Source organism: Panicum virgatum, chromosome 4N (genome assembly GCF_016808335.1).
Source record: "Panicum virgatum strain AP13 chromosome 4N, P.virgatum_v5, whole genome shotgun sequence".
Lineage (NCBI taxonomy): Eukaryota > Viridiplantae > Streptophyta > Magnoliopsida > Poales > Poaceae > Panicum > Panicum virgatum.
The window spans coordinates 3,899,014-3,914,417 of record NC_053148.1 but is presented as its reverse complement, the minus strand read 5'-3'; the positions used below and the strand labels follow the sequence as shown (position 1 = coordinate 3,914,417).

Sequence of the window (15,404 nt, the reverse complement as noted above, 5' to 3'; positions counted from 1 at the left end):
TGCTGAAGTTGGAGGCCGAAGTCTTCCAGCAGCAGCAGCAAGAATGAAGAAATCGGCAGTCCCACGCCGGCGGAGACATGCGAGGTGAATAGCACGAACTCCCCGCCGCGGAGGTTGCCAAGGGGAACCGAGCCTGCTCGCACCCCCCAGCCGGTCTCCTGAGCACTCCACCCAAGCAGGCGGCGCACTGTGTTCAGCTCTCCCTCGGTCTGGAAGCGACGGGGATGAACAAGGGATGCCATCTCTTGGTGGGTGAGGAAGGAGCCTGTGTAAGGGGGAGAGAAGGGCGAGGAAAGCTCGGAGGCAAAGGGGCGCAAAGGCTGGAGGAAGAAGACGAATGCGGGAAAGCAACCGTGGAATGCGGTATGCCCCGTTATAAAGCCTGACTCAACCGGCGCGCCCCGGAACCGTCGCCGGAACTCAAGCGACGCCCGCACCCGGAGTTGGCCGCCCAGTCCATGACGTGGGGGGGGGCCAGGCCCACATGTCAGGGAGGGGGGGTAATCAACGAGGGTGCGAGAAGGCGGGATCCGAACCGTCGCCTGCGCGCGTGAAGCAAGGCGAAAGCCGAGCTGACGTGCGCGCATTAATCGCAGGCGTGGCCGAGCTTTTCGGGAGCTGCGCCGGTGGTAAATGACCCGTTTACTCCGGCCGCAGCAATGCCGAACGTCGCGCGTGTGACTAGGTGAACCATTGATCGTGGGGCCCATAGTCAGTAATCCATTGCGACGTGATGAAGCAGCAACCAACCCAATGGGCGGTCAAAGCCGGTCAAGACCCCTGCGGAAAGGAGCTTCAAGCTATACAGAGCCAAATCGCTGAAGTGGCCCCACCTGTGGGTTCGTACCTCTCCCAAGGTGGGCCCGGGGGCCACTGTCGGTACCCTGTAACAGGGATACCCACTCTTACTGCAGCAAGGCAGGACCCGCGTAGTTACCCGTAGCTGCGCGGGAAAGATGGAGTAGCCAGGCCCCACAGGCCAGGTTTTTCCCTCACCAGGCCAATGGCCCCGGACCGTTCCCCGCCTGAGGATGGGTCCGGTGACGCCACGTGTCTACACAAAAGGGAAGCTCCGAGCTGACCGCCGAGGCCTCGGACCCCCAGAGAGGTCCGGGACCTCCTGCGCCCGTCCGGACGCCCCTCACCGTGTAGGGGTCCGGAGCCGCCGCGTGTCCCGGAGACGTGGGGTTGTGCGCGAGTCTTCCGCAGGAAGACTCGCCCACCTACCGCATTTAATGCGATGGACAAGGCGTGCTCTGCCGCCGCGGTACACAAGACAGCCTTTTGTCAGGCCCCGCTGCACGCCGCGTATTACCAAGGAGCACAGTGGAGCCGCCTGAGCCGCGCCCGCGCAGAGCCCGTCTGCCGCGTTAAATGGATACGACGGCTCGGCACTTTTCCATCATGCCACCTACGCCGCTCCCTACACAGCCGCTCAGCTACGTAACAGGCGATGCTACTAGCTGCGTCGGGCTCCGTCTCGACAAGACAGCGCCAAGACATGATGGACGGAGGGCTCCGGGAGCAGGCGAGCGAATCCAAGAGAGAGATCTCCTTCGCCTGCAACGCCATAATGTATGAACACCCCGTTATTTTATATCGCATCGTTGGACCCACCTGTCGGGGATCCAACAGCCGTGTACGCGCCCCCTTGAGATATAAAAGGGAGGTGCCCGCTGTGCACAGGACGATCTCCACAATCCAGATAGGCTGAAACTCTCGCACCTTCTCACTCTCGTGGGAAAGCAATACAACACACAGTGGACGTAGGGTATTACGCTCCGGCGGCCCGAACCACTCTAAATCTTGCTGTGTTCATCGAGTTCTTGAGGAAGATTGATCTAAGACTAGCTAACCCCCGAGTACACACCCTCTGGGCTAGGGCGGGTGCCTTCCGCCACCCGGTTGTGGTTTGCAGCACCACGACAGTTCTCATGTCAAAACTGGAAAGGTAATGTTCTACCCATGTAGTACAATTAATTCTTACATATAATTATTAAGATTTTAACCATATTAAGGACTAACAAAGTTTACAGAGAAAAACCCACACCGCTTAAAACACATATGTGAACTAAGGACATTATTCCCAACAAAATAGTTTACACTGCACTACGGTATCAATGGAAAAGAACTGCCAGTGTCAACAGCTCCTCTATCAATGTTCAACAGAAATGGAGAAGGTAAATGCTGTTAGAACCATATAATGGAGAGACCCTTCAGAAAGAATGTTGTTCAACATATAAATTGATTTAGAGATAGGGAGGGAGGCACCAGCAGTCGTGCAGTGCAGCAATACTCAATGGAAGAAGTTGGATCAGATGCCTGAGAACATAAGAACCAAGATGAGCAAGTCGGTTTTCCCTTTGCTAAGAAGATGGGTGGGCTCTCAGGTGCAAAACTGCAAATCTTACGAACCATTAGATGAGCAATCGAACGGCGAAGGCGAAGATTGCACAGTTTCCAAAAATAGGAATTAGGTAATCGTGTCATGTGAGTTTTATGGGAATAAAACTCTTCTCTCATACCATGAAACTCCCTCTTCTCTCTCCTCGTAATGATCACGGCTCGCGAAGGCGAAGAGTGCACAGTTTCCAAAAATAGGAACTAGGTAATCGTGTCATGTGAGTTTTATGGGGATAAAATTTTTCTCTCATCTCATGAAACTCGCTTTCCCCTCTCCTCATAATGATCATGCCAAATTGATGAAACTTCATCTCCTATCTCCTAATAATGATCATACCAAATTATCAAAAATGCTGATGTGACATATATAATTTAATGCATGAAACTCTTTATAAAACAAACTCCCACTGAGATTTGGCCTAAATGGAAGGCTATTGTCTCAAAAATGCATACGCCCCATTTGCAATAACGCGAGAATTTCTCCAAAATTTGAAAATTAAACTAACATCTATTTTCATCATTTCACATAGACCACATTTAGTACGAGAGTCAACTACTGAATTTAGACAAAACGGTATAGTTGTGAAAAAATAGACCGGTGCAAAAAAAAAAAAAAAGATGCGCACAAAAAGGTGCCCCAAATTCTCGAACCGAATCATTTTCATCCAAACTGATAAAGAGTGGGGGGGGGGGGGGGGGAGCAACTTTGTTCATTCATAACCTTTTTTTTTTCTTCATACATGCACCAACGTTCAACGTTCATTCATAGGATATGTGTTTCTGAGTACGATTGGATAAGCATATATACTTTGCTAATTTAAGCAGGACGGAAACCGTGGCACAATGCCAGGTTGATTATCAGCAAGAGTACCATCAAAACTGAGCAACTTTTAGCATTCCCTGGCAACCGGTGCCCCTTCAACCAAAACCGAACGGGAGTAAAACTTGGAGAAGGAACTTCATGTGCCACTAATTATGATGTTACTGGTGCTCCTCTTTATTTCTCTATATATACAAACTCAAACACCACAACGATTCACTGTTGAAGCTCGAATATTTGGAAAATGGACAACACACTTAAAACCTGGCTACCAGATAATTCAGTTGAAGTTGGAATGATCATCAAGTTCTGATCCTTTCTCGACGTTTGGCCCAGCAAGAGGCCTTTCTCAAGAGTGTCTAAAATAGACAGTGGTGTCTAGTGCTCTTTGTTGTCACTCAATACTGTCGCCTCTGGCGCTTGAAACCGGAAGGTACAGCAAATTGATCTTGAGAGCTCTGGAGGGAGGAGATTTCAGGAACGAACATGGTGCTGTCATATGCAGCGAAATGCAAATTCCCATGCCAATTGAGCCCCGATGCTGTTGGTGGTGAGGGAACCTCAGGGACTGCCCATGAATTCTCAGGTACTCGGCTCATATATTCATCGGTTACCAATCCAGGCACCTGGCCTAATAGTTCCTCAGCAACGAAGCCTTCGGCTAAACGGCATTGTGGAGACCCCCCAGCACTCCCCAGCTTAGCATTGTCACTCTGTAAACCCAGAAATGGAGAGAAAAAGATTAATGTCTCCAAAAACAGTTTATCCAGTGAGAAGATGACATTTAATAGTCTGCCTTTCAAGGATTTCAAGTGAATGAATAAATGTAGATGCTACATCAAGACCTTGACGTTCACCATGTCACAAAACACTCAACCTAAACTATTGCAAAGAGCCAGCCTTCTACGTTAGAGTAATGGTCAACAAATCTAGCAACTAAGTCACTAAACTAGCTGTTTGGTGGCAGAAGCCTGAACCTCTACAGTTCATCATTAGTTAGTTATCAAATGGTCAGATTAAGCTTCAACCTAAACAATCTTATGCATTAATGTTCTTCAGGTAAATGACAAAGAATGTGACTCTAAGCTCTTAAACATGATTATAACAAAATCTACACTATTATCACAGTAAAAGGTTCTAAATTCAAATGTATCTAGGTAGTCAACCGATGGAATAAACAATTGGAATTCTTAAATATTACGGAAACAAGAAATGATCTCCATGTCATCTGCAGTCCCAAAAAAAAAAGAAAAATGAAAAGAAGATTCTAATGACATTGAGAGAAGAGAGGCAGAACATGAAGTGTATAACATGGTAACTTGCCTTAGAAGTACCATGCTCCGAAAAGCTGAAATTTGTGCCATATTCTGAGTTAGTGAAGAACTCATCCACAGGCCAGTCTGGTAGGCTGTCTGACCCATTACCACCTGAGAACGGCAAGTTGTAGGCCCGATCACTATTGCTGTTAATTTGATTGGAAAAGGCCGCTGTGGTCTGGCTAGATTGCAGAAGTGTTGGACTTTCCTCTGACATGTACTTAGTCGGAGATTCTACGGATTGAATTGCAGCATTGTGCATTGTCCAATCAACCACTCCCGTCCTGACTGTTGGAACAGAATTCTGTCTTGAATAGTCTCCATTTATTAAATTTTTGCTGGGAACAGAAGCAGTGCCTTCACCTGAAAATTGAACTGTTGGGTTTCTCCTTGGCAGATGTTTTGCTGGTTGATATACCGAGCCACCAGCGTCATTAACACGGTTTTCAGCAATGGGCGGAACTGGATCGGCAGGATCAAGGCCCACCTGAACTCCAGTTAGCAGGAATCTCTGATGCACCGAAACAAATGAATTTACCGTGTGTATAGCAACATCACAATCTCTACAAAGTAGTGCACGGTCCTCTAGGCAGAAGAAGTATCCAGAAGCCTCCTGCAATTAGGATAAACATGAGAAATCTCTTGCAGCAGGAATCAATATAGTACAAGAAAATTATGTTGCTGCAGCTAAGCACATCACAGTCATTAGAGTATCACTATCCAAATTATCCAGACTGGACCTTAACTCAAAGAACTAAAACAGTAAAATATAGTTGAATCAACATTCATATGGCAATTCAATCCTCATAGGCACAAAAGCTATGAAGTATAAAATGAAACGAATAGAAGGCACCCAGCAACAATCCGTAAGTGTTTCCTATGATTCAAAAAGCAATAATTTTAAGCCTCATTCTTCATGGAGGCATTCATAATCATCTTCAGATCTTCTGGACCATCCGGAAACAGAGAAATGACCACATTTTCAGACAGATCAGGCCTACATTACAGAAGTGGAAAGGTGATTTCACCAAAGAAGTCTCTCTACAATTACATAGAATGAGCTGTTTCAGATCTCTCCTATTCTTCTTGGCCCAATGTCCTTGTATAGATTCTAATTTTTCCCTATTTTTTATTAAGAAATATTAGCCCATCAGGCCGAGTACAGCCTTTCTCATACATATTTATACAAATACATAACAAAGTAAAGGTTTCCCCTAATGTATAAGTTACAGAAAACTCAGTGCCAAGGCTTCTCTAGCCACCAGTGAACTGAAACAAGTGCAGTTTTCTAGCCACCAGTGAACTGAAACAAGTGCAATTTGCAGAAACAGCCGCCCCACAACTTCATTTATCTTTTCTTTAGACAACGGCACAATGCAGCGTAATTTATCCTTTTTTTAGGATGAAGGCAACTTTAACTGTTTACAGCACTCACAACTTAGGTTGATACAGAATAATGAGTATACATGGACTCAAAGTAGAAACTTTACTATATGACAGTTGATGCATTTACTAGGTCCCATTCAAATCAGCTAATGTGACAGCTTACAAGAAATGGTAGGGCACAACGTGTTGTGAATAGCGAAAACACATGATGTTTCAATTTGGCTTCCTCAAGGTAGTTACAGATTGCTTCAGTGCACATGTGCATGTAACTGCATCTTTTCATAACTCGTGCAAGAAAACGACACACACATGAGCATGAGCTTGTGCATGTGCATCGTGTGGCGATGTTTTTTTTTTCATCTTAAGAGTTGATCAGTTTCTTCCACTTGTCATAAATAGGGTGGTGGTGAAACGTGAAAACTGTGCCAGCGCAATGTAAAGCCTATCAGGGTTCAGTCAAGTAAAATTTACCATTTTCCATGACCTGTACATGTAATTTTTTACCACTTCAATCCTCTTCTAATATGGTAAGCAGTCATAATCAGGTCAACTAGATAGAATGAACAAACGGAAAGAAATGGCTGCATTTTCATTGGTCTCCATCATTGGCCTTGATCATAATGTCAGTCCCAGTAACAATTACATTGTGGCCTAACAAAGGTACCCAGTAGGCCTGGACCGTTTCTAGTGTACATTTTCATCAAGAAACACTGGATTGAATGCTTATCCATTTCATTGAAACAAGGCTGGACATACAAACTGAAACTGCATGTGCATACACATACACAGTAACCCAGACAGTATGGCGAAGTAAGCATGCTCCTACCTGGGCCCATGCAGGATAGCATGATCTACTCCGGCCAACATTAATAATTCATTATACTTTTAAAAGTTTTCGTTTTGTCAGTGGCTCATGTTGGGTTTCATCTCTAGCCTGCTCCAACTTGCTTGGGATTAAAAGGTTTTGTTGCTGGTGGTGGTGGTGGTGGTTATAAACCAATGTGTAAACTTTAGAGCATGAAATGATTGATGCATCAATGAAGTATCAGACTGCTTTCTTAAAACGTGCAATTACCAAAAAAAATAGAAGTATTTGTAAATTTTATTGTGGCATGATCAAATCAGTAACAAAATGAGAGCATCAGTCTATAATATCTTTCATCTTCGAAACCACAACCTCACTTAGTATTAATTCAACCTCAAGTAGAGCATCATTCCTTGTTCGTTTGAGTTTCTAATTAACTAGTCTGTACAAAATACAAATATGCCCGTAGTGATAATTCGCAGTGCTCTTGATCAACAATTACACCTTCTAATATTAGATTATCATGGATGGGAACTTAAACCCCTTCTGCAGCTGCTGGAAGATAAGTTTGACCAACTATAGACCAGATGCATAAGCCTCTGCCCATTTGCCTCTGCTTCTTCACCAAGCGCCATGCAGTAGCATGACACCACAATTCAATAATTTATAGGGATCCCTAATTTATACCACCACAACACAACCTCAGGATGCAAGCTGCACAGGCTTTGCCGCAAACCCGCTGTGCCAGCCCGCACCACGAACCCACCTAACCCGTGTCGCAAACCCGCATAGCTGAAGCAGTCCTTGCGGGTATGCCCAGCGGCGCCGCAAGCCTGCTGCCGCATAGTTTTTGCCCATACGGAGGAACTGGCAGCTGCAACGTCAGCCCACACAGTCTGCTTGCACTTTCGACCATGGTACTTCCGCCAATGCAACACTGCATTTCTGAACTTATAATAGCAAGCAAGCGACACTTGGGATAGCATGTGGCCATGTGGGTTGCCACAAAGCCCACGGAAACTGGCGGATGCATGAGGGCCGCCGCTTGAGGCCTATATGCGTTTGCGGCAGGTGCGGACGCGCGGCGGGCAACCCGCCCCACCTGCATCTCCTTTCTAAGCTCAACTCGAATGGTTGAGCTTAGAAAGGATCACAGGCAGAAATGAAACCAAATGGTTGTGGAGGGTTTTTACTTAAAATGTTCAGCGCAGCATCACTAATCACAATCTTCAGTGTAACAATCACGGGTCAATTTGAAATGTTTCCGGATATAAGAGTGGATAAGTGATGATTTGGGTCCTCCGGAGTGGCACACCAGCACAGCATCCATGTCAATCTGTTCAAAATCACAAAATCCTAGAGGAACAGCGGCAGAGCACATCATGATACCTTCCCTGGGAATCGGGATAGAGAGAAATGACATAGCAGTTGCGCCTTGCTCCAGAAACACACTACTGCAGTACTGCGCGACACCTCCAAAGTCCAAACCACCCCACACCTACCCACTCACCCACCGAACCCCCAATCGATCACAACGAACGGAGCAACGGGTGAGACAGAGGCAGCAGACAGGGCCCGGGGCCTGACCTGGCAGATGTCGCACTTGGGCACGGCGGGCGCCGCCGCCGCGGCGGCGGCGTCGGCGTCCGAGAGCAGCGGCACCCGCTGGTGCTTCCCCGCGAGCTTGTTGGCGGCGTGCACCTCCTCGTCGCAGGCCCCGCAGAGCGCCGCCTCGTCCGCGCAGCACAGCACCCGCGCCTCCGCGGCCCCGCACGCGTTGCACTGGATCTTCATCCCCGCGCACGCACGCTAGGGTTTTAGTTAGAGGAAGGAGAGGGCGGCGGCGGCGAGGGGATTCGGCCGGATGGGACTGGATCAGTGGATCCTCCTCCCCAGACACGGCTCGCGCGAGCTTTTAAGCGAGGGGAGATATGGCTGCGAGGTGCGAGTGCGCCGCCGCGTTGATTGGGTGCGCGCTTTGTTTAATCCGTGGTGGGCTGTGGTTGCTTTCGGTGGCCGGGGCAGGCTAGTGGTGATTTATTAAGCAGCCGCTGGCGAGCGAGCGAGGGGGCGACGAGGATGAGACGAAGCGGTGGTCAAAGCGTCAGGTCGCCGAGGCTGCTGCTGGAGAGAGAGAGAGAGGAGTGAGCGGGAGGCGCTCCGGCCTCCTGCCCCGCGTCCCGCGCGATGTCGGCACGTCACCGCTCCCTCCCGGCGGCCGACCTGACCTGACCTGCCCGGCCCGTTTGCGCCAAATTTTGCCTTTCCGGGGACGAGGGCCGGTGACGCATTGACCGTCTCGCCCGCGTCTTCTGTCATCTTTCTGGGGCGCAATGGGGCGTGTGCAAGGCATTTGCTCTGCCGTATGGGTCATAAAAATCTGGATTTCGCGATCATTTTAGTCCCAAGTGGGCAAGTGTTACGGAAAACGCAGTAGACTATTTCTGGTGCAGTATTTCATCGCACAAATTTATAAAGTACCATGTCACCTAATATTTAAGTTCGCGAGTGAAATAACGTTCTTCCATGTAAAGTTTCTTTCATGATTTTATAAAAAAAGCCATAGCATTTAACTATGAGGTATGTGATTGGGCGCAATTGTATGAAATGAGACTTTATAACCCTCAATGCAAATTTCAACAGATTTCATAGTCTTGAAAACAATGTATACACAATTTCATTCTAATGAAATCCATTCTCTCGCTTTCTTCGTAATTACCTTGCTATGCCATCAGAAATGCTGACGTGTCACCATATACAATGCGCATAGAACTTCTATAAAACTTGCACTAGGATCAAGGGTGGAGCTGCATGCAGTCATCGGGCGCCAGATTCCAATGAAAGTTTCCAAAACTAATGGAAAATCACTGTTTAGTATTGTTCATCCATGTGGCCCACTCCAGCGTTTAAGGCTTCGGACCCTGGCGACTTTCTCGTCTGGCTTCGCCCCTAACTAAGATTAGCCTTAGATTATTCCCGATGCAAAATGTACATTTGAGTCGTGAATGGAATAAGATCTTCTAATGCAAAGTTTCATTTCACGATTTTATAGTCATAAACATTTAATTATGAGATATGTGATTGGACGCAATTGCATGAAATAAAATTCTATAGCCCTCAAAGCAAGTTTCAACAAGTTTGATAGAGTTGGATTCCGCGATCATTTTAAACCCTAAGCGGGCAAATGTTACAGAAAATGCATTACGCAAGTTACGTCATTAGCTCTACGACGGGCGGCGATTTATGAAAAAAATCTTAAGGTCGGCTAGAGCCAGCACACATATTGGTTATTGGCCTTTCCAGGGTCAGATATCGCATTTTCCCTCAAGATACACATCCACCCTTTCTCCGTGCCTTTTAAAAGCTGTCGCAGCTGTTTTTGAGATTGCACAAAGGTGCCAAAGGAGAATTAGCAAAAACACGCCTAATAACATTATGTTCGTTTCCATACAGCGAAATTTTTTTGTTGTGATAGAACTAATGTAAGCTAAATCATGAGACATCTCCCGAATTAGCCTAGAAATTTTGCGATTAGTTTTATAATTATAATGAGCCTAGAGAACCGGAATCCTTCGACAAACGTAAAACGCACATCAAGCTGCTAATAGTTTGGATCCTAACCGGGTCGAGTGGTTTGGTTTTACCTTTGGTTCTGATTAGATAGGGGCAAGCGGGTTCTGCACACACGTATAGTTTGGTCTGGATTTGTTTCACAGTCCAAACAGTTCGGTCTGGATTAGTTTAGCTTGGTATGGTTGTTTCCTTTCACGGTCACTCGCCAACGAATCACCTTTTCACCAGCGCTGCGTGGCCTCCCTATCGAAGCTCACCCACCATATGCGCTTCTCAAATGCATTCATTACATCTAATGCCGCAGCCTCGCATGAACGATACATTAAATAAAGTCTTGCATGTTTGGTTACAGGGATTTAAATTTTTAGATCAAGAAATCTTTGCGAAATTTTTTTACAGATATGTGTAACTTTTCGCGACGAATCTAATGACGGTAATTAAGCTATGATTTGTTACAGTGATGCTACAGTAACTATCCACTAATCGTGGATTAATATACCTCATTAGAATCATCTCGCAAAGTAGCTATAGAGATCTACAATTAGTTTTGTGATTAGACTTTATTTAATACTCCAAAAGCTAAGATTCTTCGATCCAAATTCCAAAATTTTGGATCTGGACATCCAAACAGGGCCATGGTTCGGTTTGGTTTTGGTTTAGAAAAACTGACATACTAGTTTGGTTCAGTTTTCAAGGCATGCAGTTTGGTGCAGTGTGGTTTGATTAGTGAGCAGAACATTAAATAATTTGGTCCAGGTATGGTGTGGTTCTCGAATCATTAGCAGGTTGAGATGCACACGCCTTCCGAGGCTATCGTGATTTCCATCCATGTCTCCTACACACAAGCCCGTTTAGTTCCCAAACTTTTTCTTACGCTATAATAACTATGAACATTTGACCACTAGTTAAAAATATTAAATGTAGATAACTGAAAAATCTCATTCCATAACCCTTGGGTCAAATCATAAGACGAATCTAATGAACCTAATTATACAATGATTAGACAATGTCGTGCTACATTAAACAATCTCTAATGATAGATTAATTAGACTTAATAGATTCACCTCGCGATTTCTCATCCATCCGTGTAATTAGTTTTATAATTAGTTTATGTTTGATACTCCTAATTAGTATAGAAGTGTCCAAAAAATTTCTCTTTGCACATCAGGGGCTGAACAGATCAATCTCACAAAGGCATTGCAATATCCTTTTCCTTTACCTTATCACTGTTCTACCAGAACATTCCATCAGCAACATATTAAGGAAAAGTGCACGCATCTCCATAATGCATCAGAGTCCACAAGTAGCATGACCAGGGAAATGTACATTACTCAGTGAAACAGCAGCTGAGTTTGATATGACGCGAGGCAAAACATAAACCCCAATTCAGATCCTTTTCCAACATTATCACCAACCAACAAACCCAAGCTAATTATTCACTGCATGCATATAATGCGATTCGCCAAGTAGATGCGCAAGCCCACAGATTACTTAACCAAATGAGGTGCAAACTTAAGTGCCAAATGACTAAAATAACAAAACGACAAACTTAGTAACCCTGGTCGAACAGGTAGTCGCCGAGCCTCTCCACTATCATGTTGCATTGCCCTCCAGTCATTGGCTCGTCATAGATACCAATGATGATGGCTAGGTTCGTCTTCTTGACAGTGATGCCTCCAGTGCCCTGAAAGGAATGTGATAACAACAATGTAAATCAAAGAGCAATTCAAGTTTGTGCTTTTTACATGTTTACTGAGATCAGGGAGGAAAGTGTGAAACATCTTATGTGAATAGGATATAACGCTTCAGAGTAGATTGGATATCCACTACAGTGACAGGCTAAGGATTCACTGCTAACATATGGTGCACCATGCTGCATGTTCATTTGCTTAGTTAATTAATGGCTGCAACCCTGATGAACCACAAAGACATTAAGCCTACAGAATAAATTACTGCCTACTTCATAATGAGATCTTAAATACATGCTACATAATAGGGCTTCTACATGCAAAAAACTAACATACTTCAGCAGTAATATCAATTATGCCGGAATTCATCATATAATAGACCACAACCATGAAAAGCAACATGCCCAGCATCCAGGGCATCTTTGATACAGTATAGCTCCTTTAATACTGCTATAAGTTGATATCATAAGAACTATGGTATTGCACACATGAACTGAGTTTGTTTCTGGTATATGGTATTGCATACATGAACTGAGTTTGTTTCTGGTAAATCAATCTGTTTCAAACCATACCTTCTTTCCTCGGATAACAACACCAGGTTCACCTTGGATCACCATGTATTTTGTGCCTCCAAGGAAAAGACCAGTTGGTGCAAGACTACCAGGTTCATCGAAGTCCTTCATGATGGCAGCAATCTCTTCAGGCTTGTACTGGAACAAGAAGCAGGAAACATAAACATGAGAACAGAGGGCTGGGAAAAAAATAGATGGGTCATCATGTGAACACAAGGATGTAAAATTGACGACACTAGGACACCCTGTATATTTAAGTATACCATTGTAAATTCAGTCTGCTAGAATAACAAATCAACTGTACAAAGCATCACACAGCCCACGTACATGACAACACCATGACATCGTGAGACCTTTTTTTTTTCCAAATTACATGATTTTCCTTGGCAATGGAAGAGTGCATGGTACAACGTTCTGATTGAACATGAAACGCAAAACACCAATTTCCCAACTGAAAGCCGCTTTTGATTTTAACAAGCCACACACACAAGAGAGAGGGGCATCATAGCAGCACTCAAATCATCATCTAATCAAAACTAAAAGTATGCGCTTCAGGTCGCTCCATCGACACTACGTAGACTGAGACTTATCCAGTGTGCAGTATTTGGTGAGCCTCTAGCAGGCACTCTCTGATTATACATGTAAATCAATTTCTGCAAGCTTGCTGCCGGACCATTTCGATTTCTGAGAATAGCATAATAATTTCATGAGTTAAAAGTCTAATCGAGCTACCAACCGGATCATATTCACGCGCCTACAACACAAATCCTGCCATCCCTAAATCTACTACACACACATCACCAAGCTCAGACTCAACTATATTCACATCAAACGCCCACAGAAACACCCGCAGCAACAACCACAGCTAGGACGACTTGGATCCGCATCTGGCCTCAGCGATCAAGATCCGGACCTACACCCGCCCCGATCCGGCCGGTCCCCGCGGCGAGCGGATGGCGGCGGGGGCAGATCTAGAGTCGCGCGGATGCAGATCAGCGCAAGGAGCACGGAGCAGAGCTAAACAAGCAGAGCGCCCGGAGATGGATAGGGGAGCTACCTGGGGGAAGTTCGGGGACTGCGCCCAGACGCTGCCGTCGTGGCCTACGATGGCGGCGGAGGTGAGGTGCTGGCCTTCGATCTCGCACATCAGGTGGTCGTCGACGTACGCCTGCCACGACATCTTGCTCCGGCGCGCTTCCTCCTCCTGCTCCGGCGACGACTTCGCTTTCGCTGCTTCGGCTCGGGTCTGCTTGGTTCGTACGCGGTCTCTCGGCTGGACGGCTGCGCTGGGCTGGGTGGGGAATATATCGGTTGCGTTACGTGTGGGCGACTAGCGTGAGGGCGAGGCCGTGGAATGGAACCCTACTTTCCTCCACTTTTCGTTTATTTTTACAATTTATTCTGCTGCTTAAGTTTTTAAAAAGGGAAATGAACTTGTTTGGCTACGGTATATGGCGTGCTACACAAAAATTAGAATTTTGTATATTTACATGTGAGTAGTGGAATAATTTTAGGTATTTATTGTTGATGAATGGCTGTGAGATCATAATAGTGAGCTATATAGATAGAGACAGCCAAAGAAATATGATCCATGTTATACTTGAGATGATTAGCCGTTGGATTTGCAATCCAAATGATGCAAGGTGTTCTTCCTCCTCCAAACAATCTTCTTATTTTCCACTTGTGTTTCTTTCTCTTATCATTCAATTTAGGAATAAAAACGAACCGGACAAATCATATCTCAGCCTATTTTCTATATTTATCTTGCTCTTTTTTTTCTAGAAAATTATAAAAGTGGGAAGAAAATATTCTATTTTTTTCAAGCACCTGTGTGTTTCTCATATTTTTGTCAGGATATCTTTTTTACTTTTTTCTCTCTCTCTCTCCGTTCTTTTTACGTGATGGTGAGTTGGTTCTAATATTATGAAGTGTTACTAATAGCGACATATGAAGAGAAATAGAACTCCTTGTATGTGAGTGAATGTGTCATGTATGCGAGCGCTTAACTATTTAAGTAAGGCTAGCTTGCGGCTTGAGAGTTATAAACCGTAATTTGTCATTCTGTTATGTGGATACGTTGTGTATTATGTTGGCCAGTTAATAATTGTAGTTGTTACTATTTTTGTCTATGTGATGCATCTTCCTTTTTTTTATTCGTGTCGGTTACCTGCATGTTTCCTTTCATGTTTGTTTTTTTTTATATCCTGTTAGACAGTTTTCATTTCCGAACTTCATTTCCATATCCGATTTCATTTCTGAGACAAAAAATGTGTAGATGAAATTATGAAAATGAGGGAGGGGTTTTCTGACTGCTTTTATTCGTGTTCACCACCATAAACTTGTTTGCGTCGTGCTATCCCGACATTAATCACCGGCGATCTTCCACCTCCCCGTTGATTCTCCAACTCTGCTAAGCTGGCCTACTTTATTGTGTGTGTGTGTGTGTATATATAAAAGCATAGATAGATATATATGTCATAAATTAGCTAAGAACTCCATTTTCCTTCGGTGAACTAAGAAGTCAACTAAAAAACCTCACTTCCTGAACGCACCCCCCCCGGTGCACGCACCAACCCCCGCACCTGCCCCGCCCGTCCCCGGCGGTGGCGGCGGCGGCCAGCGGCGGTGCCGAAGCCGCCCCCCGCGTCGCTCCCTCTCCATCCCCTTCTTCCTCCTCTCTCCCTCAGTCCCTCTCCACTCCTTACCTGCAAACCCTAGGCGCCGCCGAGCTCCTGGATCCACCGCCAGTCGCCGGCCGCAGGTCACCGGTGGCAGATCCACTTGTCCAGGGCCCAGATCTACGCTTCCTCGGTGCGGAGGCCCTTCGTCGATGACGACCGC

At 45.5% G+C, this 15,404-nt stretch overlaps 2 protein-coding genes across 3 annotated transcripts; both read right to left on the bottom strand.

Annotated features, from left to right (window-relative positions):
* Nucleotides 1-3,219: 3,219 nt before the first annotated feature.
* Nucleotides 3,220-8,892, bottom strand: LOC120669651 (B-box zinc finger protein 22). 2 transcript variants are annotated; one of them, XM_039949461.1, is made up of 4 exons: nucleotides 8,318-8,843; nucleotides 4,903-5,152; nucleotides 4,547-4,827; nucleotides 3,220-3,936 (listed from the first exon to the last, which is right to left on the bottom strand). In XM_039949461.1, the coding sequence occupies exons 1-4, from the start codon at nucleotides 8,522-8,524 to the stop codon at nucleotides 3,622-3,624; spliced, it is 1,053 nt and encodes a 350-aa protein (XP_039805395.1). In that variant the 5' UTR covers nucleotides 8,525-8,843; the 3' UTR covers nucleotides 3,220-3,621. The 2 variants fall into 2 exon arrangements, with proteins under 2 accessions (XP_039805395.1, XP_039805394.1); XM_039949460.1 differs by having other exon boundaries at nucleotides 4,547-5,152; nucleotides 8,318-8,892.
* A 2,667-nt stretch (nucleotides 8,893-11,559) lies between these two features.
* LOC120669949 (profilin LP04-like) lies at nucleotides 11,560-13,886 on the bottom strand. The gene is made up of 3 exons (XM_039949877.1): nucleotides 13,621-13,886; nucleotides 12,564-12,701; nucleotides 11,560-11,987 (listed from the first exon to the last, which is right to left on the bottom strand). Exons 1-3 carry the CDS (start codon nucleotides 13,741-13,743, stop codon nucleotides 11,853-11,855), a joined length of 396 nt encoding a protein of 131 aa, XP_039805811.1. The 5' UTR covers nucleotides 13,744-13,886; the 3' UTR covers nucleotides 11,560-11,852.
* Nucleotides 13,887-15,404: the final 1,518 nt, after the last annotated feature.

What these genes read in the sequence shown, in the direction of transcription:
- LOC120669651 (XM_039949460.1), bottom strand. Translation starts at nt 8,524, where the DNA reads ATGAAGATCCAGTGCAACGCGTGCGGGGCCGCGGAGGCGCGGGTGCTG. An exon ending in CCAAGTGCGACATCTGCCAG is followed by an intron (nt 5,153 to 8,317) that starts GTCAGGCCCCGG and finishes TCCTAATTGCAG; the next exon opens with GAGGCTTCTGGATACTTCTT. An exon ending in CGGAGCATGGTACTTCTAAG is followed by an intron (nt 3,937 to 4,546) that starts GCAAGTTACCAT and finishes CTGGGTTTACAG; the next exon opens with AGTGACAATGCTAAGCTGGG.
- LOC120669949 (XM_039949877.1), bottom strand. Translation starts at nt 13,743, where the DNA reads ATGTCGTGGCAGGCGTACGTCGACGACCACCTGATGTGCGAGATCGAA. An exon ending in AGTCCCCGAACTTCCCCCAG is followed by an intron (nt 12,702 to 13,620) that starts GTAGCTCCCCTA and finishes TTCTTGTTCCAG; the next exon opens with TACAAGCCTGAAGAGATTGC. An exon ending in TTGTTATCCGAGGAAAGAAG is followed by an intron (nt 11,988 to 12,563) that starts GTATGGTTTGAA and finishes CATTCCTTTCAG; the next exon opens with GGCACTGGAGGCATCACTGT.